The 24,870-nt window shown below is 31.9% G+C and overlaps 1 protein-coding gene and 2 long non-coding RNA genes across 3 annotated transcripts; 1 reads left to right on the top strand and 2 right to left on the bottom strand.

Annotated features, from left to right (window-relative positions):
* Window positions 1–3,115: 3,115 nt before the first annotated feature.
* Window positions 3,116–6,229, bottom strand: LOC126667172 (uncharacterized). Its single transcript, XR_007638103.2, has 4 exons — window positions 5,513–6,229; window positions 5,344–5,429; window positions 3,748–3,820; window positions 3,116–3,346 (listed from the first exon to the last, which is right to left on the bottom strand). It is a non-coding gene; the product is annotated as an uncharacterized LOC126667172 (long non-coding RNA).
* Window positions 6,230–10,694: 4,465 nt separating this feature from the next.
* Window positions 10,695–13,171, bottom strand: LOC126667173 (uncharacterized). Its single transcript, XR_007638104.2, has 4 exons — window positions 13,092–13,171; window positions 12,923–13,008; window positions 11,327–11,399; window positions 10,695–10,925 (listed from the first exon to the last, which is right to left on the bottom strand). It is a non-coding gene; the product is annotated as an uncharacterized LOC126667173 (long non-coding RNA).
* A 9,692-nt stretch (window positions 13,172–22,863) lies between these two features.
* On the top strand, window positions 22,864–24,308 carry LOC126668719 (protein DEEPER ROOTING 1). Its single transcript, XM_056104711.1, has 5 exons — window positions 22,864–22,905; window positions 23,019–23,115; window positions 23,202–23,662; window positions 24,005–24,167; window positions 24,249–24,308. Exons 1-5 carry the CDS (start codon window positions 22,864–22,866, stop codon window positions 24,266–24,268), a joined length of 783 nt encoding a protein of 260 aa, XP_055960686.1. The 3' UTR covers window positions 24,269–24,308.
* Window positions 24,309–24,870: the final 562 nt, after the last annotated feature.

Consider the following 24,870-nt stretch of genomic DNA (forward strand, 5'->3'; position numbering starts at 1 on the left):
ACATTATATACTGTGCGTGTGAACCTGACACGTCTCGTGGCCTTTACAATTTGGCAATTACGTTAATGCCACGTGGTTTTCTCGGAGGATACGTGGATTTTTATGGTAATAGTGCTATAAAGGACTTCGAATATGTGTGTGTTTCATATTGACCCACTACCTTACTGAGTTTTCACAAAAATACCAAACGAATAACTGTGACCCTTTGGGTTTCTATTTGGTTATTTATGAGGTGTCCTGAACGGGTTCCAACTATAAAACGGTAACTTTAAATTTTCCACATTTAAATTAATCCTCATTTAAACCGGATAGATCTCTTGCAGGAGAAAAAATTTTAACCTCAAATTTTAAACGGCTGCATACATGAGTACGGGTTTGATTTACTTATGTGTGCGAGTTAAATTTAAAAATTAAAGCACCTTAGCAGCATTGTGTACCGGGTGCAAGAGAAAATAAGATAGGTAGTGTATTTCAATTGAATTCTCATTACTTGTAATATAATTTAAATATCGTTAACTTGAATCAATATAATTTATATATCGTTAACTTAGTCCACCGTGTCTTTCAAATTAAACTTAATATTTGGTATCGGAGCGGAAAGATTGAAGGATCCCTATTTTAACAGTGAATAGAGTTTGCAATAATAAATTTTTCTAACGAGCAACTTTTTATATAGTTGGTCGACATATTTAAAGTCGTATCTACAACGTTAAAGTGGAAGCGAGAATACACCACCTCCAGGCGAAAACAAGTGTCGAGGAGATGAAAGATTACCCCCAAAAGAACTATACGTTTGTGACGATAGATGAAATATTTTTATTACATATCATGTACACTCGTACACCCCAAAGAAATTTGACATATCTCGGTCTTGCAATCTTTTAAGAAAAATGAAATGAGATTACATAATTTAGAGACTAATTTAATGTCAATAAGATGAAGTAATATGTCAATTAATCAATATTTTATAAAATTTAAGTCTTCGATAGATATCAAAATTAGATCATGCATTTAAAATCTGTGAAGATAAAATGAGAAGGATTCCAATATTTGGAATTAAGCTACAATAAAAATTGTTATAACGGTTAATGGTTTGCCTAAACCACCAACAATAGAGGAGTTGGAATTTATTTATTTTTGGCTAATCCAGAAACATTAATTAGCTAAGCAGATAGGTGGAGTTTCAATAAAGAATGTGATGAAGTGATCAATATTATGACTATACACACACTCAAGTTGAAGAGGAATAGGAATTTGATGTTCAGCCTTATTGAAGAATCACAAAAATTTGATGAGTTTATCAAGATATATGATAGATCATGTGAAATTGAAGAAAAATGATGAGCACGAATCAATTCAAATTGAACATAACATTTGGAATACACATCTATTGTAGAGTTTGAAGACCATCATGACACTTGATCAAAAATTAAGCCAGAAGACTAAATGTATCAAGATAAAAAAATAATGGTCACAAAAAAACTTAAAAATATAATATACGAAAATATGATAACTCAGGAAGAGTGATGGATGACAAAAAAAAACAATAAGATTTAAGCAACTGGTACAACGATCAAATTCATGATGGACGTGGAATTTCAAAACTTAAAAATCTCTAATGAGGGAGAGTATCAAGTATCATCACATCCTCTCCTCTTTAGTTCTGCAATTCTATATATCTAGGATTTATTAAGTTTATTAATGAGAAATTAAAATATCCTAAAAACTAATTGAGATTAAGTTTACAATTAAACTAATATTTTTCTAAAATTTACTAGAATATTCTAGTAAATTTTAGAAAAATGTTAGTTTATAAATAGAGTTGAAAGGTATGAGGGTTTTTGACGGCTAGGGTTTGGCTATCACAGAATCTCTTTCCGGTGGCTTGTGGCTGCCGGATTCAGAATTTTTTGATGGATTATGTTAGCCACGCGGTTCTCTTTTCGGCTCTGAGTAAGAAACCAATTGTTTCTGAGAATGGAGAAAAGAAAAAGAAATCTTATGCAGACATGGTAAATCAATTACCTAAAGAGTTGCCGACCTCTAATACAGCTGCTAACGTTACTGATGTTGGAGGATTTCTGGCGGTAAAGGTTTCACAGCAGGCCTTCAATAAAAAATTGGAGCTTTGTAAATACTCTTTGGTGGGCAGAATATCAATGAATAAAGGTGATAATCCTTGGAGACACAATGATTTAAAACAAAAATTGAATGCATTATGGAGCCTTTCTATGAACTGGAAATTGATTTCCATAGGCAAAGGATTCTATCATGTGGTTTTGGAAACTATTGATGATTTGAACAGAATTTGGAGCCGAGGTTCTTTTCATTTAAATCCTGGAATCATTCGTCTGATGCCTTGGACTCCAGGATTTGACCCTAATGCTCACAAATCTACCAACGCTCAAGTTTGGGTACGTATTTATAATCTCCCTTGAGAATTTTGGGATTTGCAAATTATTTCGGATATCGCACGAGGCATAGGAGTCCCTCTAAGAATTGATAAGAATACGATTGAGGGAGAACTAGGACACTTTGCTCGAGTTTTGGTTGATATTGATCTCAAAAAACAGATTCAATTTACCTTAAGAGTTGATACTGATGATCTCAAAATATGGGTTAATCTAGAATATGAAACTTTACCAGATTTATGCTCAATTTGCGGGGCTGTAGGCCATTCGGCAACTCAATGTCGAAGAAATAGTATCGGAAAACATGATCAGGCTTTTGAGGAAAAGGGAAAAAAGAACGATGCATCTGAAGAGCAGAGCAAAAATAGAGCATTTATTCCTCGTAATCAGTCACAAGGCAGATTAGCTAATAGAAGGGGCTGGATAAAGAAAAGTTCAATTTCAGAAGTTTCGATTAATCATGTGTTTAAAAATATGCAGAGGGATATTAATCATAATCATGAGTTAGAGACTGTTGCTATGTCACGACCCAATTTCATGAATCGTGACCGGCGCTAGGGTATGGGTATGGTTGTACCAAAACCCGTAGCAAGCCTTGCGGAAAATAATTAAATATTTAAACCTGCAGAAAACTGCTCGGAGGCAACCGAGACTCCAACCTAAGTATAGCAATTTATATTACAGTTCTAATATAAATAACTTAATTATCCAAAAATGCTCAACAGCATGCCTTAAATATAATATTAAAGTAATCAAGAATAGACATGCTAATAATAAATAATCGATCAAATCGATAATCCCAAACTGCAATCACAATGTAATATACTAACTAGTTCTACTGCGGTCTAAGAGTTTGAAAACAGAAGTAGTTTAAATAACATAAAACCTCCGAGGAATCAAAAGAATCGGAGTGGACCAGCTTTCAAATCATAAACCTGGAAAATTTGGGAAAACAACGGGGTCAGATATACTGAGATGAGTTCGCAATACTATTTACATTTATTAAGTTTAAAACCCTTAAATCAAACATTTTATACTACTATAATATGATTATGGAAAACAGTATTGAAATGATCCCAGTGTAAGTATGACATATCATACTGATAAACCCAGAGTGGACAGGAACAAATCCTCGTCATATATATATACCAGCGTAAGCAAGACTTTAGTCTGCCGATTCCCAGAGTACTTACCGGTGCACACAGTCTCGATACAAGCCTATCGAGTAGCTCGTTTCAATCCAGATCCATAATCGTTTAAAACAGTTCAAAATCATTTATAATATTAAAATATAATGCGGTACTTAATAAAGCGGTAAATAGCACTACAAACTCACTGCTTGCTTATCCACGTGATCTTGGCAAACAGCTAACCCTGCGTAGACTCCGAAGCACGAGCAGTCGACGGGTCTATAATAAATCATACGTTAAAATCACTCCAACCCCTAACTCTAAGAATACTAGACACCACGTAAGACTAGCACAATAAATAAGCCAGATAAAATCACAGAGAAACACAATTCTCAAATAAATTATAATGCCATAATAATTCAAGACTATTGAGTTCACACTTAAAATCCAATCCGAAAATATTATTAATTAATATTTAAATGATAAATAAAATCCATTCCTCAAATAGTGAGTTAGCCGAATTTCTTAAAACTACCAAGCTAAATTCACATGTCGGGCGACCCAAGTCTAACCCGACCCAACCAATAATCCATATTTATAAACCACACTTTATAATTATAATAAAATAATATGGATTAAATATCAAATGAACTCAATAGCTTGAAACCCAAGTAATTAAAAATTACCGGCAAAATATCTCATTAAACAAATCAATTAAATAAATAAAAGGCTAAAATATAAATTTAGCCAAATTGGGCGCTAAGCCAAATTTTCTAAAATTTATATATTAAATAAAATATCAAATTTTCCCTTTATAATAAATCAAATAAATAATTTAAAAGTTAAATTAAAATTTAATCACATTGGCACATTAAGCCAAAAATATCTAAAATTATAGATTAGATATAAATATCCACTTCCCATCTATAAAAATCAAATAAATAATTATAAATTAAAGTCATTTAAATTATAATAGGAATAATATTATTTTTAGATTTAAAAATAATATTACCAAAGTAATTTAAAACTATAAATAATAATATTATCAAATTGCCAAATTATAAGTCGAACTAAATCCGCAAATTAAAATCAAAATCAATTAACAAAATAGAAGTGATTAATTTAAAATTGATCTTAAAGAATCAATATGACAAAGCCAAAAACATTTAAGGATCATACAAGTAGTTTAGCCATCACTTAGAAACATACAAACAGAACTCAACCAAAAGCAGTGAACAAATTCATTCCTTAGCCCAACAAATTTCGGAACAATTAAACTTAATCCAAGCAATACTTGTAACAGTACCACCAGAAACTCAAAATTATGACAAACACCCATGACCAAATGGCATCATCATCATTCAAAGAACAATTGTAACTGCCAACCTCATCTTCTCAAATACAAGAATTTCAAAAACAATATATATACGTGAACCTCAAACTTCCAAATCTTTGAACCTTCATAATTCTTTAACAAAACCCAATGAAACAAGATTCTAATATCAACCCAACAATAATATAGACCGAAACTTATAAACATGCAGCCGCAACCTTAGAAGCACAAAAATAGTGAAACCGAAACAAAACCAAACGTAGAACATACAAAACCGAAAAATAAATCGCAACCCAAGAAGTTATGAAATTTAATAGCTAAAAGCCCAAGTGATTTCAATCCTTAAAACCCAAAATCATAATCAAAGGAAAAACATACAACACGGCAACAAAGATTCAAACGATCACAGGAAAGAAACCAAAAGAAAAACGGTAAAACGACGACGATTGTAACAGAATTATTTACGTACCGTTTTGCGAAAACAAGATTAAGAATCGTAGAGATTAAGGAGGATATAGCCTACTGATGTAACGTAGCAACAATCTCAGAAATTCGCTACAACATGAGGGATATTAACTTAGAACGTATTTGACTATAATGAATACAATAAACGAATGAAACGAACGTGATTTACTTACCGAATGCGAAAGCTAATAATAAGGGATGATGGTAGAATATTTCAGAGTGTTTGAGGGTGAGGGAGTCGGCTAGGGTTGATAGAAAACAATAGACTATGAAAAATAGGGTTTTAAAAACGTAAGAGGCTATTTAAATACCTAAAATTCCGTAACATCATAGTGCACGTTCGTGCACTTGAGCACACGATCGCGCACTCCATCGCTCCTTCAAATCGCATCAAATTTTGATCCAACGGTCAACTTTTTGTCGTGCACAGCATATCCAAAAATGAGTCCGATCCAACAGTTCAATTAGGAGATATGAATGTTTTATCAAAACATGTCAGATTTAGAAGGCACACGAACACAACATCGTTTATAATTCGAATACCAATCAAATCGCCATCGAAAACTCACACTACACATGCGACATATATAATATACAACTCCAACCCCAATTAAAATTTCACACTTGCTAAGTCCCCCATTAATAATCCAAAACTAAGTCGGAAACACAACGAAACTATGAAGGAAAAATACGGGATATTACATTCTCCCCAACTTATTAAAAATTCGTCCTCGAATTTACCACAAAGCCAAGTAATAAAAACTCAATTACAATACGTAAAACTCACACATCACTCAAAATACGAAGTAACACATTCTCGACGGAACGAAAGAAAACATACGCATCACAATTTATGATTTCCAAGATTACTCATGACCGAGGGACAAATCAACGGATAACAAAATAAAAAAAACCGCTTAATTCCGCCAAACCAAAAACATCACTGCAATCTCAAAAGTTTAAACAAAACTTCTACCCAAGGGTAATCTTATCATAAATAAGACTGAGAAGAGTTAAAGCGAAGCAAACCATAATAACTGAAAACACACTGAAAATTTTATGGACATTCTCCCCAACTTATTAAAATACGACCTCGAAGATAAAATTGGATCGAAAATTCGAATGATCACTACACGCATACGCGAAAAATTCTTAGTTCAACAATTTGCTACTTCAACCGACTTCTCAAACACCACGTGTGAACGGATTAGAAATTTATTTACAACCGGTAAATAACCAACATACTACACGAGGAAAAGTTTCAAAATAACTATATCAAGTCTCTAAGACTACCAAACAACACCATAAGTGTAGGAACAATCCCAAAAATAAATCGAAATCTTAATAAGCCAAACTCCAACGCCACAACTAAAACATACTGACACTCTCACTGGAATTAATCTTACATCACTTAACGCCTACGCACTACAAAACTTATAGTGGTCAAAATACCAATTATCTCAAATGAGAAAGCTTATCAGCAATTCAAAATGTCGTCCTGCTTATAATTTCTCTTACAAATGACGGCTTAAAACTAAATACCACTAGGATCGTCCTGGTTCAACTAATTAATATTAGTTCAACAATTTCATCAACCTTTTAAACCCAGACGTAAGAAAACACACCAATTCTAAGGAATACATATCTTAAACTTCAGATAACTATATTTTTCATTCTCGACATTTGTTTTGAAACACTAAGACCCCGAATTCTATCGAAGATCATTAAGATCAAATCGCAATCAATCAGACTATTGGTTATGCTCAAAACAAAAAAATTCTAGAACAACGCTTTCCGTAAACACAAATATATAATAATGCAATCCACCTTCAAATTGAAATTACTGGCACCTCAAATTTAATTTTCACTTTCAACCGAAATTAATTAACTCGTTGAAACAAAAATCCTTTTTTTTTTGTAAACGTATCAACATAATAAGACACTCTCAATTTGAAATCACCACCAAACTTTACTTTCAAAATAAATTCACGATTTTTATAAAATCGTTTCTTTTGAAAAAAAAAAAAATCTTAAATCCACTTTCCCAAAAGATGAATATTTTTGCAAATAAGAATCCCTTCGTTTACGAAATAATTTTTATATCGGTACAAAAAAAAAAATTAAACAAAAAAAAAAAAAAAAATCGAATCTGTAAAAACTAAATTTCTTTTAAATCTTTCAGTGTAAATGAACACGCAGAGCATAACCAATTTCCTTAAAACTAAAATCCTCAAATATATATACTATAAGCTGACACAATTCTTGAATCCTAACTCAATATTTTTCCGCATTCACCACAACTAAACCTCGAGTATAACCTTATAACCATAGTTCTTTTTTATCAAGTACGAATACTCCAACAATATGAACAATTCCCTAAAATGCAATTTTTCTTAAAACACCACCGTCATTACAGAGTATTTGTCTAGATACCAACCATATAAAAATTTCAAAATCGTTTGAAATTTAAAAACTTTTTTTTATATACTATTTTCACAATATAACTCGCGAGTTTATAAGAAAATATTTTTCTTAAAAAGTCTCACTGATAAAATTTATTTTACATAATTGTGCGCCAGGGTGATGACATCTCTCATCCCCAAAGAGTTGCATTCAACCCTAATTATTTAATGTCGTGATGAATGTACTAAATGCATGCATCAATTATTTATTTCTCTTTTGATTAATGATCATACTCAATGCTCAATGCAGTTTCCTATTCGTGGCATTTTAAATGTATGTTCATGACATGTCTGGGCACAATTACGTGATAAAAACATTTCAATTTCTTTAACCAATTAACATTTGAAATCAATTTTCCCTCGAAACATTTTCTAGACATTACACTCTGTGAGACGTGCACTAGCCCATTTTGACATATTTGCCCATCTCCATTATTCTAGTTCACCAATTTGCATCGTCATTAACGAAATAACCCAACATCAACAAGGAAACTAAAATTTACCTAATGACGAATTCCCCCTCAAATCAAATTGAAAAATTTCCAAAGACATCAAACAATACGAACGCCTTCACAGCTCCACTATCAGTTTCGGTGTTTCACCGATCTACCTAATGAAAACACTAGTGTATTACTATACTGATCTACCTCGAACACAGTTTTCACATCCTCTTCCAGAATGCCAAAAACCGAAAGATTTTGATACTATAATTTATCACAACGAACACGATCTTAGAAATGCATAACACTCGAAATTCCATGCACGAGGTAAACACTCACGAGTAGAATTATTCCACCGGTGCTTAGTAACTCAAATCGCCTTCCTCTGACCAGGACAGATTCAGAATTCGAATATGCAAACAACTCTTGAGAATCGCTCCTCAAATTTCTTGATGACAAAATTAATAACTTCGATTTCCAGAGTCCAACGTTCGATCCATCTAACCAATTAGAACATCTAAACTAATCGCAGGGTCAAAACAAAGGTTCGAAATGCACATCGATACCAATGTCAAAGTTAGGCCATAAAAGAAAAACTAGCGAGAAGTGTCCTCACGTGATACTTCACACAATGAGGCGAACGAGCACAAAACTACCATGGCATAACTTAACGAGAGAAAAAAAATAACGACATAATAATATAGGTCAAGACTTGTTCACACATACGAAAAACATTTAAGCATTTTGCAGTAAAACAATTACTCATTAAGATCGATAACCAATATAAATTTCAAAGGATTGAGCATAGAACATTTTATGTGATCAATGGATTCCTACTGACATGGCAGTAACTTAAATAGTCCAACAATGATTAAATCATGTAATAACATTTTCAAAATGTCAATTCAGAATAAAACGAAAAGTGATATTTATCAAAAGTATTTATCAAAACTCACTTCAAAAGATAAAATTTACAAAATAAATTTCAAGTTCATGTCGAGGCCCACAGTTTTTAAAAAATCATTTTTCGGAAAACTTTTTTTTTTATAAAACAATAGATATAATTGTTCGCAAACGCCTCAACTTAAAATCATCGAGTTAGCCGAGTGATTACCACTTCCAAGCTCAACTCCAAATTTGGGTGACCCAAGTCAAACCCATAATATCCATTTATAAAACGTATGCAACACATTTTCAAAACCGAACAAATCGCCTTTTGAAAATAAATCTCAATATTTTCAAAATAGGTAACTCGATGTCACCCAAAGTAATAACATCAATTCATCGCCCAAGTGGAAAAACAATTATTCTTATCTTTTCATAAATACTGGCTTCAATTAAAATTAGTAAATCAAGCATAGACCAACAACACCAAGATGTTGACAAATCGAAATATGGTGAAATTACAAACTAAATATTAATTTGTCAAATCGGTATCGCCTTTAAAAATAATATTACTTCAAAACAATCATTTTGAAAACACCAAGTTAGACGTAATATTTTAATTTTTTAAAATACAAGAATTTCATTTTATTTCAAAATATCAACCCTTTTTCAATCCTTAGTCAAATGTAAAACTTTGAAATATAAGAATTTCATTTTACTAGCAAGATACTGAAAATAATATTTTAGGACGTCGTCTCCAGACTATCCATTTGACTTTTTGCACCAAAAGACCAGTTGGGCAAAAGTAATTTTCTTAAGGTAATTTAAAACTAATAAGTGGTCATCAACATAATCCAAACGTGATAAAGATTTTCGTAAAAAAAAATCATTTAAGCTAAAAATAATGCCAAAGCCTAATAAAATATTATTGTTTTGAAATCAAAACTCACGGCCAAAGCCATAAGTACTCACAAAATAGTTCAACGTCATCTATTATATTAAGGGCACAAAAACCAGAATACTATCACCTAGTAAAATGCATCAACAACATGATAAGAAAAATAACATCATGCCCAAGCATGAATTAAAGCAAATTACCAGAATAAGATTTTCCGAGAAATCAAAAGCAATTAAAAATCACCCAACTGAAACGGCATCAACAACAACAAAAAATATTAACACCAAATCAAGACATAAAAATGACTGACTCGACACATTCCTATCGGTGTAGGCAGAAAGTTTAAAATTAAAAGATGACGTTTCAAAAGACAAGACATGAATCCTAATTCCGCAGTAGTACCTATGACTCAATAACAAACTTAACAGAGTAAACACATAGCATGCAAATGGCCTTGGTTTGAAACCAAAGCTCTGATACCAAGTTTGTCACGACCCAATTTCATGAATCGTGACCGGCGCTAGGGTATGGGTATGGTTGTACCAAAACCCGTAGCAAGCCTTGCGGAAAATAATTAAATATTTAAACCTGCAGAAAACTGCTCGGAGGCAACCGAGACTCCAACCTAAGTATAGCAATTTATATTACAGTTCTAATATAAATAACTTAATTATCCAAAAATGCTCAACAGCATGCCTTAAATATAATATTAAAGTAATCAAGAATAGACATGCTAATAATAAATAATCGATCAAATCGATAATCCCAAACTGCAATCACAATGTAATATACTAACTAGTTCTACTGCGGTCTAAGAGTTTGAAAACAGAAGTAGTTTAAATAACATAAAACCTCCGAGGAATCAAAAGAATCGGAGTGGACCAGCTTTCAAATCATAAACCTGGAAAATTTGGGAAAACAACGGGGTCAGATATACTGAGATGAGTTCGCAATACTATTTACATTTATTAAGTTTAAAACCCTTAAATCAAACATTTTATACTACTATAATATGATTATGGAAAACAGTATTGAAATGATCCCAGTGTAAGTATGACATATCATACTGATAAACCCAGAGTGGACAGGAACAAATCCTCGTCATATATATATACCAGCGTAAGCAAGACTTTAGTCTGCCGATTCCCAGAGTACTTACCGGTGCACACAGTCTCGATACAAGCCTATCGAGTAGCTCGTTTCAATCCAGATCCATAATCGTTTAAAACAGTTCAAAATCATTTATAATATTAAAATATAATGCGGTACTTAATAAAGCGGTAAATAGCACTACAAACTCACTGCTTGCTTATCCACGTGATCTTGGCAAACAGCTAACCCTGCGTAGACTCCGAAGCACGAGCAGTCGACGGGTCTATAATAAATCATACGTTAAAATCACTCCAACCCCTAACTCTAAGAATACTAGACACCACGTAAGACTAGCACAATAAATAAGCCAGATAAAATCACAGAGAAACACAATTCTCAAATAAATTATAATGCCATAATAATTCAAGACTATTGAGTTCACACTTAAAATCCAATCCGAAAATATTATTAATTAATATTTAAATGATAAATAAAATCCATTCCTCAAATAGTGAGTTAGCCGAATTTCTTAAAACTACCAAGCTAAATTCACATGTCGGGCGACCCAAGTCTAACCCGACCCAACCAATAATCCATATTTATAAACCACACTTTATAATTATAATAAAATAATATGGATTAAATATCAAATGAACTCAATAGCTTGAAACCCAAGTAATTAAAAATTACCGGCAAAATATCTCATTAAACAAATCAATTAAATAAATAAAAGGCTAAAATATAAATTTAGCCAAATTGGGCGCTAAGCCAAATTTTCTAAAATTTATATATTAAATAAAATATCAAATTTTCCCTTTATAATAAATCAAATAAATAATTTAAAAGTTAAATTAAAATTTAATCACATTGGCACATTAAGCCAAAAATATCTAAAATTATAGATTAGATATAAATATCCACTTCCCATCTATAAAAATCAAATAAATAATTATAAATTAAAGTCATTTAAATTATAATAGGAATAATATTATTTTTAGATTTAAAAATAATATTACCAAAGTAATTTAAAACTATAAATAATAATATTATCAAATTGCCAAATTATAAGTCGAACTAAATCCGCAAATTAAAATCAAAATCAATTAACAAAATAGAAGTGATTAATTTAAAATTGATCTTAAAGAATCAATATGACAAAGCCAAAAACATTTAAGGATCATACAAGTAGTTTAGCCATCACTTAGAAACATACAAACAGAACTCAACCAAAAGCAGTGAACAAATTCATTCCTTAGCCCAACAAATTTCGGAACAATTAAACTTAATCCAAGCAATACTTGTAACAGTACCACCAGAAACTCAAAATTATGACAAACACCCATGACCAAATGGCATCATCATCATTCAAAGAACAATTGTAACTGCCAACCTCATCTTCTCAAATACAAGAATTTCAAAAACAATATATATACGTGAACCTCAAACTTCCAAATCTTTGAACCTTCATAATTCTTTAACAAAACCCAATGAAACAAGATTCTAATATCAACCCAACAATAATATAGACCGAAACTTATAAACATGCAGCCGCAACCTTAGAAGCACAAAAATAGTGAAACCGAAACAAAACCAAACGTAGAACATACAAAACCGAAAAATAAATCGCAACCCAAGAAGTTATGAAATTTAATAGCTAAAAGCCCAAGTGATTTCAATCCTTAAAACCCAAAATCATAATCAAAGGAAAAACATACAACACGGCAACAAAGATTCAAACGATCACAGGAAAGAAACCAAAAGAAAAACGGTAAAACGACGACGATTGTAACAGAATTATTTACGTACCGTTTTGCGAAAACAAGATTAAGAATCGTAGAGATTAAGGAGGATATAGCCTACTGATGTAACGTAGCAACAATCTCAGAAATTCGCTACAACATGAGGGATATTAACTTAGAACGTATTTGACTATAATGAATACAATAAACGAATGAAACGAACGTGATTTACTTACCGAATGCGAAAGCTAATAATAAGGGATGATGGTAGAATATTTCAGAGTGTTTGAGGGTGATGGAGTCGGCTAGGGTTGATAGAAAACAATAGACTATGAAAAATAGGGTTTTAAAAACGTAAGAGGCTATTTAAATACCTAAAATTCCGTAACATCATAGTGCACGTTCGTGCACTTGAGCACACGATCGCGCACTCCATCGCTCCTTCAAATCGCATCAAATTTTGATCCAACGGTCAACTTTTTGTCGTGCACAGCATATCCAAAAATGAGTCCGATCCAACAGTTCAATTAGGAGATATGAATGTTTTATCAAAACATGTCAGATTTAGAAGGCACACGAACACAACATCGTTTATAATTCGAATACCAATCAAATCGCCATCGAAAACTCACACTACACATGCGACATATATAATATACAACTCCAACCCCAATTAAAATTTCACACTTGCTAAGTCCCCCATTAATAATCCAAAACTAAGTCGGAAACACAACGAAACTATGAAGGAAAAATACGGGATATTACATGCTATTATTCCAACTCATGATAATGATGTGAGCTCAGCGAGTAAAGAACAAATTGGGATTCCACCAATTGTGAGAATGGATGAAAGTTTGCTACATACTATAAGGTTTAATTCTAAACCTGATGCTTTATTTAGTACAAATATTCAGCTTCCTATTGTTGAAAAGCAAACTCATTATTCTAAGGTTGATGTTACACCTTTAAATATTATCCCAATTGCAACAATTAAGGATGATTCCTATCAACCAAATTTGATTGGTATGGAGGATGAGGGTGATTCTTGCAGTAAAGATGATGATAGTTGGACAACGGTTCTTAACAAGAAAAAGACTTCTTCAGGTACTATTGCTCCAATACAACATTTAGATATTGTTGCAGTGGCTCCTCAGAGATGGGAAGATTTGGTTGATTCAGATTCTTCAAAGGATACATTAGATAATACAAATATAAATATTGACAAATGTTTTGAAACAGTTGGTTCTCACCGTTTGTCAAATATGCAAGAAGAAGAGTATTGGAACACAGTTCAAAGAAAAAATCTGGCGCATCAGAAAAAAATTAAGGTAAATCTTTCTAAAAGAATTTCAAAGAAACCAGTAAGACTAAATTTATGAAGATTATTTCTGCATCCTGTTTTTGATGCGGTTCGATCTTCTCGTCGAGCAAAGAAGTGTTTCTCGAAGATGGCATGGGGTTGGAATTCATTTAAACTTTAGTTTTTTTTTTTATTCCTTGTTGGATTGTTTAGTTTTGATTTTGTATTCAAACTTTTTATTTTAATTTTTAATAATATTCGGAGCAAGAAATGTGATTTCTTGACTCCAACCTTCAAAAAAAAAAAATAGAGTTAGTGAGCCTTGTATATTGTGTATAAGAGAGTGTAAGATAATATTTAAAAGAATATGAGATAGTGTCTTCAATAAAGTATCATTATTTGAATTTTCTTTATAAGTTTTCATTTAGCTCAATTCGATTTAAGTTATTAATTAATTAGTCCATCATGTTTTTCAAATTAAGCTCAAAATGAGCTTCTCATGTGACTTTATATAATGTTCGAGGTCAGCTCAAAATTAAACTAAAACAGCTCGAGCTTTAATTTTTTTAAATTAATTTTAGATAATGCGTTAGTAGTGCAATTTGTTTTAGACCATCTCCAACAACACACTCTAAAATTGAAACTCTATTTTTTAAAAAATAGAGTAAGTTTTACTCCAACAACAAACTCTATCTCTAACTCTAACTCTAAAAGAATATTTCAATTTTAAAACTATATCATTTTAACAACTTAACTCAAATTGAATTTTTTTTATAAATTCATCCTAAAAATATAAACATATAATTTTTATCAATAATAAAATATAAATAAATATTTTTAGCATATAATACTATATTTTATTAAATAAAATTGAATAAATATTATAATTTTTAATGTGTAAATTAAAAATTATATTTGAATAAACACACATACTAAACATTACACAAAAATGATAAAAAGATATAATAATAAAAAAAATTAAACACACAAAATATATGCGATTTTTTTATTTAATTAATTATTTAATTTTATTGAAAGGCATATAAAAAATATAATAATAAAGATATGAAATTATAATATTTGAGTATACTATTTTTTTTCATAGAATATAATTATATAAATTAAAGTTAAGTTAATGGGTTAAATAAATAATCTATAAAATCAGTATAAATTAATTTTTATAGAGTAATAAATAGTAAAACTCTATACGTAGAATATAAATTGTTCAAACTCTAAAAAAGTGAGTTTATGTAATACCCCAAAAGATTTAATTATTTAATTGAGCCACGTGTCCAGTTTCGAGTCGCCGGGGTGGCGATATCGGAAAATTTTCCGAGAATTTAAGATAAATAAGTTTTAGTAGATCGGTTTCAAAAAAGATATTAGCGAAGAATTAAATATTATATTTCAGTTCTAAAGTTAGAACTGGAGTTGAAAGGAAAAATATCGAGAAAAGCCCCAAAATAAAGTACAGGGACTAAAGTGGTAATTTAACCAGTTGAGTCACGAAAAGGGAAATTATTTCGCCAAGGTCCGCGAAATGTTTTATAGTATATGTGGTAAAAATTTCGGGTCAATCGGAGGCCTTTTAAAATTTGGATGCGGATGCGTTTTGGGCTAAATTGCAACTTTTGAAAAGTTCAAGGACCAAAGTACAAATTAGCCAATTAAGCCATGAGAATAACAATTAGAAGATTATTGACGGAAAATAATAATTATGAATTAGTATTATTTATTTGGATATAAATAATACGTAAGTAATTGAGTTAAAAGGATAATTTAACCGTTTGGTTAAATTAGAAAGTTTAAAAGAGAAATGGGTTAAGTTAAAGAAGTGAGGGATCAAAATGACCTTTTGGCCAAAGTATATATATGAATCAGGAAGTGAAAAGAAAAATCGAGAGAAGAAGAGAGGAAGCAGATAGAAGGAAAATGGCGATCATCGTCGATCCGTCGCCGTTTCGCCGTTTCTCGTCCAAATCGCGAGTTCTTTATATCGATTTGTTCGGAATTCAATTCTCTATATTCCTCAAGCTTCAAACTAAGGTAAGTTTGTCGTTTTGAGTACTGAAATTGAAGAATATAGGGCTGCCATGTCGAGACTGAATCGTATCAACCGTAATCACGTTGTTTTTGACGTTTTTGATGATTATTGAGTTGAATTTTGTGTTATATTGATGTAGAATCATGTCGGAATGAGTTAGGGGTGTCGGGAGCATGTCGAGGCGACATTTGGGACTGTTTAAGGGTGTCTCACGACGTGAGACAATATCTCACGACGTGAGACACAATCTTGCGAAGCGAGCGAACTTGCAAGCGACATAATTTCTTCATTCGGACTCGGAATTGAGCGATTCTCGTTGCGTTGGAAAGAGGAGAGGATTATATATCATCCTAGAGCATCAAAATAAGGTAAGAACCAATGATTGGTTGCTGTAAATGAGGATTTAGTTGCTGCCTAGGTTTTGAATCGAGCGGTTTTATTGAATTTGCGTATTCGATTCATTTTAAGCATTTTTATCACGTTTTTGGTTGTTTGGAGTAGGGATGAGCATTAAACGGTCAAAACCGAATAACCGAACCGAACCGAATTAATCAAACCGAAATATAATTTGAAAATATGGTTCGGTTACGGTCCAAATTTTTAAAATTTTGAATATTCGGTTCGGTTTACGGTTTTTATAAAAAAATAACCGTAATAACCGAACCGAATGTATTTAAAAATTACGTTGTTTTAAACTTTCATATACTCACATTTATATATTAAACTTGTTTAATTTTATAGTTTTATAATAAAAAATGATAAATATAGATTTAATTTAAAGCACATGTACTCTCTAGGTTAAATTTTTCCATTTTTTTTTTAAAACTGTTTTTTTTCTTTCTAAAAACCATACAAAAAATATTACGGTTTTCGACCGAACCGAACCGAACCGTAATATTTCGGTTGATTAATACGGTTTTGATATAATTTGGTTAATACGGTTCGGTGACCAAAATTTTTAAAAAAACCGAACGGTTTTGAATTTCTGGGCGGTTCGATGACCGAACCGACCGTTGCTCACCCCTAGTTTGGAGTATTTTTATGATAATGGATATGTGTTAGGAGGTCTGAAACATGCCGAGAACACGTCGGTATCGTATTTGGAGTCGGAAAACACATCCTCACGACGTGAGGGAGTGCCTCACGACGTGAGGGGACCCCTCACGACGTGAGGGAAGCTTGGCAAGGTATGCCAAGCCTGTTTAGAAGTGGAAATGGTGTCCCGAGTTCAGACGCGAAGTGTTTCAACTTGATTTTTACCTACGGACTCCGAAAACGTGAAATTTAGACTTAGAACATAAAGAGTATGATTAGGATGTTGATACTAAGTTACGTTTATGAACGCGTGACTTGAATAGGCAATTGACATATCGACAAGCTACCGGGCCGACGAGCTGAAATAGCTACGTAATTGAATGACGCATGGAACCTACGTGATCGGACGATAACGTAATTTTGGATAGCGGTCACTGTGAGTTTGCAGTTTACTTTTGTGTATTGTTTATTTGAACTATCTGCTTTATCTTTGTTATATTATATACTTTGCCTGTCGCGTTATCCTTATGGATATATGTTTATTAATCTGATTTGTGATGAACTTTGTTCTAACGATCCGAAGAAACGTGCTACCTATTGGGCGTCAATAGGACTGAGTGATCACCAGTACTGAGGTTAGATAATCTTGTGTCGTAGAGTTTCGTATGAACTTTTAAATCAAATGGCGATGGTGGCTTAGTTCCCGGCCAAAACTTAAAGGGAAGCTGTGGCGACGGTGGCATTGTTCCCGGCCCAGAGACCCAACGCAGATATGTGGCGACGATGGCTTTGTTCCCGGTCCAGATGCTGCTATAATTAAACTCATAAGGTTCTGTAGTTGGTATTTTAAGAATCTTTGGATTAGGGTTTCAGTCGAATCGTATAATTGTGTGATGTTTGATGCTTGAGCTATGAATTGATCATTCAAGTATTTACGAGTATGTTAGATGTTTATATGATTTTGATTATAATACCATCTGTAAAAGTGAACTCACTCAGTATTTCCCAAAATACTGACCCCCTCACTCTGATGTTTGTAGGTAGACAGAGTCAAATCAGACAAACCATCTCCACTGTGCCAAAAGTCATTGGACTTGCATAAGTATAAGTTCTTAGAGCTGCAGTAGTCAGTAGTTGTCAGTGTTAGATAGACGCTTTAACTTTAAATGCTATTTTATATTATAAACTCTGATATGATACTTTAATATCTATAAGTGTATTAATTAAAAGAGTTTTCTGAAAACGTTTTATGTATGATATTACATTTTTATTCGCAAAAAATTATTAGTGGTTTTAGGCTTGCTACGGGTTTCGGAGCTACCACTTTCATTCCCTAGCGCCGGTCTCGGCTCAATAAATTGAGTCGTGACAGTTTATAAAATTAAATTAGTGATAAAATCCAACTTATTTTTAGAGTCAGCTTGGATATGATCTTATACCACAGTTCATAATTCTATCCATGTTTGTTTTACCACAGTTCATAATTCTATCCATGTTTGTTTTTTTTCTTTTGGTCAAAGATTGAAATCAATTCTTTAGAGTCTCATTTGTTAGTTTGTTAGTTAGGAAGGCGTGGTTCAAACTCACAATCTGTATTTAGAAACGTCTTAGCCATCCAAATTGAGACCCACATTGGCTATATACATCCATGTTTGTGGCTACTAGGTATTAGGTAATGAGACAAAATGGAGGGCTGGCTAGCAGAAGCCACAAAAGGCACGGCAAGACGTAAGAACATGGGTTAGTTTCCATTTATGGACAAGTTGAAAATGTGGGTGTCGAGATTTCTAAATATAGAGTGAACCAAATCCTTGAAAGCCCAAAGCCAAAACCAATAATCTGTTGGCTTCACATGCTTTTGTACCAAACCTCTCTCGTAATAAACACACTCATTTACATCTCGATGAACTTTGACTAACACCTACTCATCTCGCTTCCCTATATCCATCAATAAAAATAACATAATGTACTTACTTGGTAATTAAGAATGATTAATATTGATGTGAAGTGAATTAATACAAAGTGTCATCATCTCCAAATAATTTGGACCCAATAAACGCATTTTGCCACTAATATAAATGATAGTTGCATGGTACGGACGTATATATTGGTTGGTGTTAGCTACAGTTTAAGTCTTCACAACACAAGAAAGCCATTGCAGGACCACATATATGGACCACCTACATTACATATGATATGGGAGAATATTGTTTTAGAAGAGGACGACAAGAGTCAATCGTATTTAATGTGACGCCATTTTTCTTCAATCCAATGGGAATTAAAGAATTTTACTTCTATTTGCATAAATCGGATTCAAATTCAAAAATATTCGAAGATATACGATATTTAATTCCCAACAAATAAGGAAATTGGAAGGGTGAGACCAAAGCTTTAGCGACGAGAAATTTTTAAGTGAATTTAATTCGCCACGTAGGATTATGAACCATCTTGAAAACTGTATTAACCGATCCATAAACATACATTAATTGACACTTGTGGGTCTGGTCAAAATCCAATATTGTAGTGTTAACGAAAAATACAAGAAATTCTAAAATTATTTGGAACAAAGCCACGACTTGTAGGCATGGTTTCCCACGTGAATGGACAAGTTCACGTGGCAACGAAAGCCTGCTTCTCCATCTTCCCAATACACTACAACCATGCATCTCTCATTTCCCACTACTCTAATCACACCACCTTCCATCACTTTCTCCATGTGCTTATGGACTCTTGACGAGGTTCACTCTGAAGTTTCAATTGATTTCCAGTACTCATTTTATAAATCTATAAAAACTTATACTATCATTTACAGGTTTATGTTAAATGCCATATTAGCGGTGTTTTTTCCATATAAAATTCTTATTATTTGAAACTTATTGTAAACACTATCTGCTCAATCTGAAGCTTAAAGATCAAGTTGACAATAGGGATAGGGATTTGTTTGTAAGTAAATTTTGCATGATCCTTAATTAAGGGATTCATTTCCAAGGATCCATTTGATTACACGACCAACATTTTCAGTATATAATCGCAAGATACTAGAGATTTCATGCTGGTGGACCTATATCTAGGGCTTTGTCACCCTTATATGTTACAAATCTCATTCTTTCTCATTATTTTATCTTCTAATTTCAATTTCATGCAGAATCTTTCGTTCCGGCAACTTCTTCCAACCCAAAACTTAGAAAAAAATCATTTGGATCTTGTAGATATCTCACAATTTAATAATCTCACAGTAACTTATTATATTTTTCTACAACAATTTTTTGTAAAGTATTGACTATTGAGCAAAGAATATATGATTTTTTTTTGTGAGAACACACTATGAAGAGCGACAAGCCACAGAATTTCTCTGAACCAATTACTAGAAGAAGTTAAAATATGTGTGAGAAATGGGAATTGAATAAGCAGGTCAAGGGCGGTGGCAACATGGTGAGAGATGAAGAAGGCGGCCGGTCCGGTTAGTGAGAGACATTCCCATGGGAAGATGGCTGCCTCTTTTACAATTTTCTACTTCAACTCCTTCCTAGCTAGTTTCTGTGTTTTCCAATGTCTGGCTAATTTCCAAGAAATGAGTGATTTCAAGTTATTTTAACAATTGTATACTACTACTTGTCCAATTTTTAATTTAAACTTATTTCTTGTATTACATCCAAAATTTCAAAACAAAAATAATGTTCTTAAACTTCCATATGCTGACAGTGGGATATAAATCCTTGTATATACCGCTTCTATTTATTAGGTACTGCCCCCTCTAAATTACCTCTTTGTCCTTTTAACCAAAATATAATATTTTTTTTTCTCAACCTCATTATAATTCCGAAATTATAATGGCCGATTATGATTCCACTTCATCGGAAAATGAGTATTAAGATTCCAAAAAATTAGCCGAGGTAAATCTTTTTGGGAATGGCTCCCCTCAAGTCCAAAATCCCCTCCATTTCCCTCAAGTCCACTTAGATGAATGACACATAAGCAAATTGGTGGGACACACCCATATTGTGTCCCACCATATTGGTGAGATGCAATCTGGGTGCGTCCTCATGGGATTTCTTATAAAAAAAATTAAAAATAAAATAAATTTTTACTGTGCTATCTCGTCCTTTTCTTCGATTAGATGCCGTCATTTTCACTCGAAAATTTTATTATTCGTTTTCGTGTTTGAATGTGAGTTGAGAGAATTGATTGTGAGTTTTAGAATTAGTAAAAGGTAAAGGGGTATTTAGATAAAAAGAGGGGACGATACGTCGATACCTAATAATTTAAGGACGGTAAATAGTAGTCTACTTTTTTTTCTTGAGAAGTAAATATGATTATAAGGATTATAACCAAATCGAGTCAAATTATGCTACTATCGATTAGATTTGATTATTTATATAGATATTTAAAATTAAATTATTTTATATAAATAATAGTCTTATTTTAAACATATATAACTATTAAGGATAAAGGAAATTAAAATTTGATCAGACTCGTGAATTTATTAAATTGGGCATATATTGAAGTTCGAACTCGATTTGATAATTAACTTCACATTTTTAATATCAAAATTAATTTTAAATAACTTTTGAGTCAATTTAAGGGGTGTTTGGTTCAGTTTTTTGGTGGAGTTTTTAGCTTTTACTTTTCAAAAAACTCTATTAAAGTGTCTGGTGAGAATTTTTTAGAGTTTTTTGGAGCTTTTTAAACATCCAACAACTGCTGTTTGAAAAACTCCATTTTAGAGTTTTATGCCAACAACTGATATTTGTTTTAATATTTTTAATTATTTAGAAAAAATTACCCCTACTAGAATATATTATTTTTTAAATATATAAAATTATTTTTAAATACTCTAATCATTTATAAATTATATAAAATTATTTTATTATATTAAAACAACTATAATTTAATAATTTTTTAAAAAAATTATTATAAATTTATCAAAAAAATATCTAAATAAATTTAAACTAAATATTGCTTCTTATAAAAAAAATAATTCTTAATATTTTTATTAAATAATATATGATATAATATCATTAATAAATAAAAATAAAAATTATACACTTAACAGTCATTTTATATATAAATAGTTATATCTAATTAAATCTCATCAAACACTTATACTCTAACAGCTATCAGATACCGGTGAACAATTAATAGCTATCGTGAATTGATCTCACTCGATAACACTCTAGTTTGGACTAACAACTCGATGGCATTTTTATGCAAGAGATTGATACTATTAGGAATTAGGTAGATGATTGCATATACTATAGTGATAATTTGGAAGAAAAAGGAAAAAAACAATGGAGTTGGAGAAAAGGCGACAAATAGATGAGGGAAAGAGAAAGAAAAGGCGGCAAAAGTGAAGTGCTTTTGGGAACTTGCACCAATGGTGTATGCATTGGCACTTACCAGCTTGTCTATGGAATTTATCAAACCTCTACTCTATATAACTCATTACCACACTTCATTTCTCGCTGGCTTACTTACAGGATCTCTTCAATTCTCCAAGCCGGCACTAATTCTGTCCATTGACAGCTCTGCGATCTTCGGATATAGAGTTCAATCAAATGAAGGTAATAATAATCAAATTTTCTGATTACATTTTGCATTAATTCTCATTTAAAAAGATGTTATGTAACCAATGAGATACAGCTCAGATGGGATAAGTAATAAGTATCAATCTGTTAGGTTGTAGGTTCAATTATTTCCACAAACGCTCACGCTTCCTAGCGATAAAAAAAAATGTTAAAGTACAGTTTTATTAAAGATACTCAGCTAATTAATTAACTCATGCAGATATTTAGTTGGATGCAAAACAAATTCAATGCCAGACTCGGCACCAACAAACTCAATCCTATTTCTGTTCATTGTAAGCTTATTCTCCTCTCTTTCGGTAACCCGTTGTATAACTTATGATAATTCGGGAACTATTTTGTATACTCAAAAACATTTAACCCCGTTTTTTCTTGTCCATTTCAGCTCAATTCCAGAAAGAACCAGCTGCCAGGAAGGAAGAATTCAGCGATTGGCCTCATGAATTACTGGCAATAGGTACATTTGGAAGCAACCATAATGCCATAAAAGAAGAAAATATCAAGCCAAACTTTGTTCAAGAAAATCAATCTCAGCATCATCTCGAACAACTTACACCTGAAGAAGTGCAAAAGATTCAAAATGAGCTGAACTTGTTATTGCACAAACAAGATGGATCAACGTCCGTCAATGGAAATTCAATCCTGGAAGATGATGAGGAAGATTGCAGCAGAAATAATATAGTTGTAGGCAGATCAGGAAGAGGATTATACGTGGATAATACAAATAATAATGCAATAAATAAAAAATCATTTTCTATTCTGCTCAAGAAAATGTTTGTTTGCAGAGGTGGATTTGCACCTACTCCAAGTCCAAGAGATCAGATCCCTGAATCTAGACTGGAAAAGGTAACTTCTTTATCAGGGTTCACAAAATTTAAATCTTTTAGTCTCCATCAAATCTCATTAAGAAATTTATTTTCACCAATTTTAACTTAATTTTTGAAATTACTAGTAATTTTAGTATAATTGCAGTAATTTTAGTATTTTACTGATAAATTAAAAAATAAAATATGTACTACTTTATATACTTTTAATGAATTATATATGCAGCATGTCAATTATATAATTGATGTAATTAGAATTTAGTGAAATCAAAACATTATTTTGGGTAAATTTTTAAAAATGATCGTTCTTGATTATTCATTCTAAACTGAGAAATGTTTATATATGTGGACTGATTAAATACAGATATTGAGAGCAATACTTCATAAGAAAATATATCCTCAAAATCCAAGTTCAAGTTCAAGTTCAAGTTCAACAGCAAAGAAGTACTTGGAGAACAAACACAACTCTGATAGTGATGACGAGGATGATAATAATAGAAGTAAATGGGTGAAGACAGATTCTGAATGTAAGTTTTAACAAATTATTTATTTATATGTGTATATATTAAGCTGATGTTTTAATTGACATTTTTTAATTTCAATTGCAGATATAGTTCTGGAGATATAACTATTGAATTGCTTATGGTCAGCTGCAAACATAAAATATTTTATGGTATTATAAACATATAAGACTTTATTATATTGAATTTTACTTTTTTCAGTCAGTAAATTAAGATAATTAATAAATAGCTAATCTAATTTTGACATCAAATGTGCAGATACTTATGGTTGAAGTTTTTGTGGCCTCATGAGATAATAAGAGCTGATGAAGCTAATCATTGGGGCTAAGGTTGTCTGAATTCATTCTTCAAAAATAATTACAGGAATTTACATTTATATGGATGTCCATATATTATCACATACATAAATGTATTTTTGTGCTAGCAATTGCCTGATGGCCTTTGTTACCATTGAATTGGGTTTTTGCCATTGGTTGATTGTACTAGCACAATATAACACCATTTTTCCCTACTTTCTATTTTTTTTTTTCATTTTCATTGATTCTTAGGTTAGTTTTTCTCACCTTGTGGGTTCAGTTATCCTCTTTTCGTTTCAATAATTGTATAATGTATTATTGAAAAATCGAACGGGTTTCTTGGAATTAAGACGCCGCTCTCTTGGAAAAGAGCCGTGTTGGCAAATTTGACGGAGTTCCGGCTTAGTCACTCT

Source organism: Mercurialis annua, linkage group LG2, assembly GCF_937616625.2.
Source record: "Mercurialis annua linkage group LG2, ddMerAnnu1.2, whole genome shotgun sequence".
Taxonomy (NCBI): domain Eukaryota; kingdom Viridiplantae; phylum Streptophyta; class Magnoliopsida; order Malpighiales; family Euphorbiaceae; genus Mercurialis; species Mercurialis annua.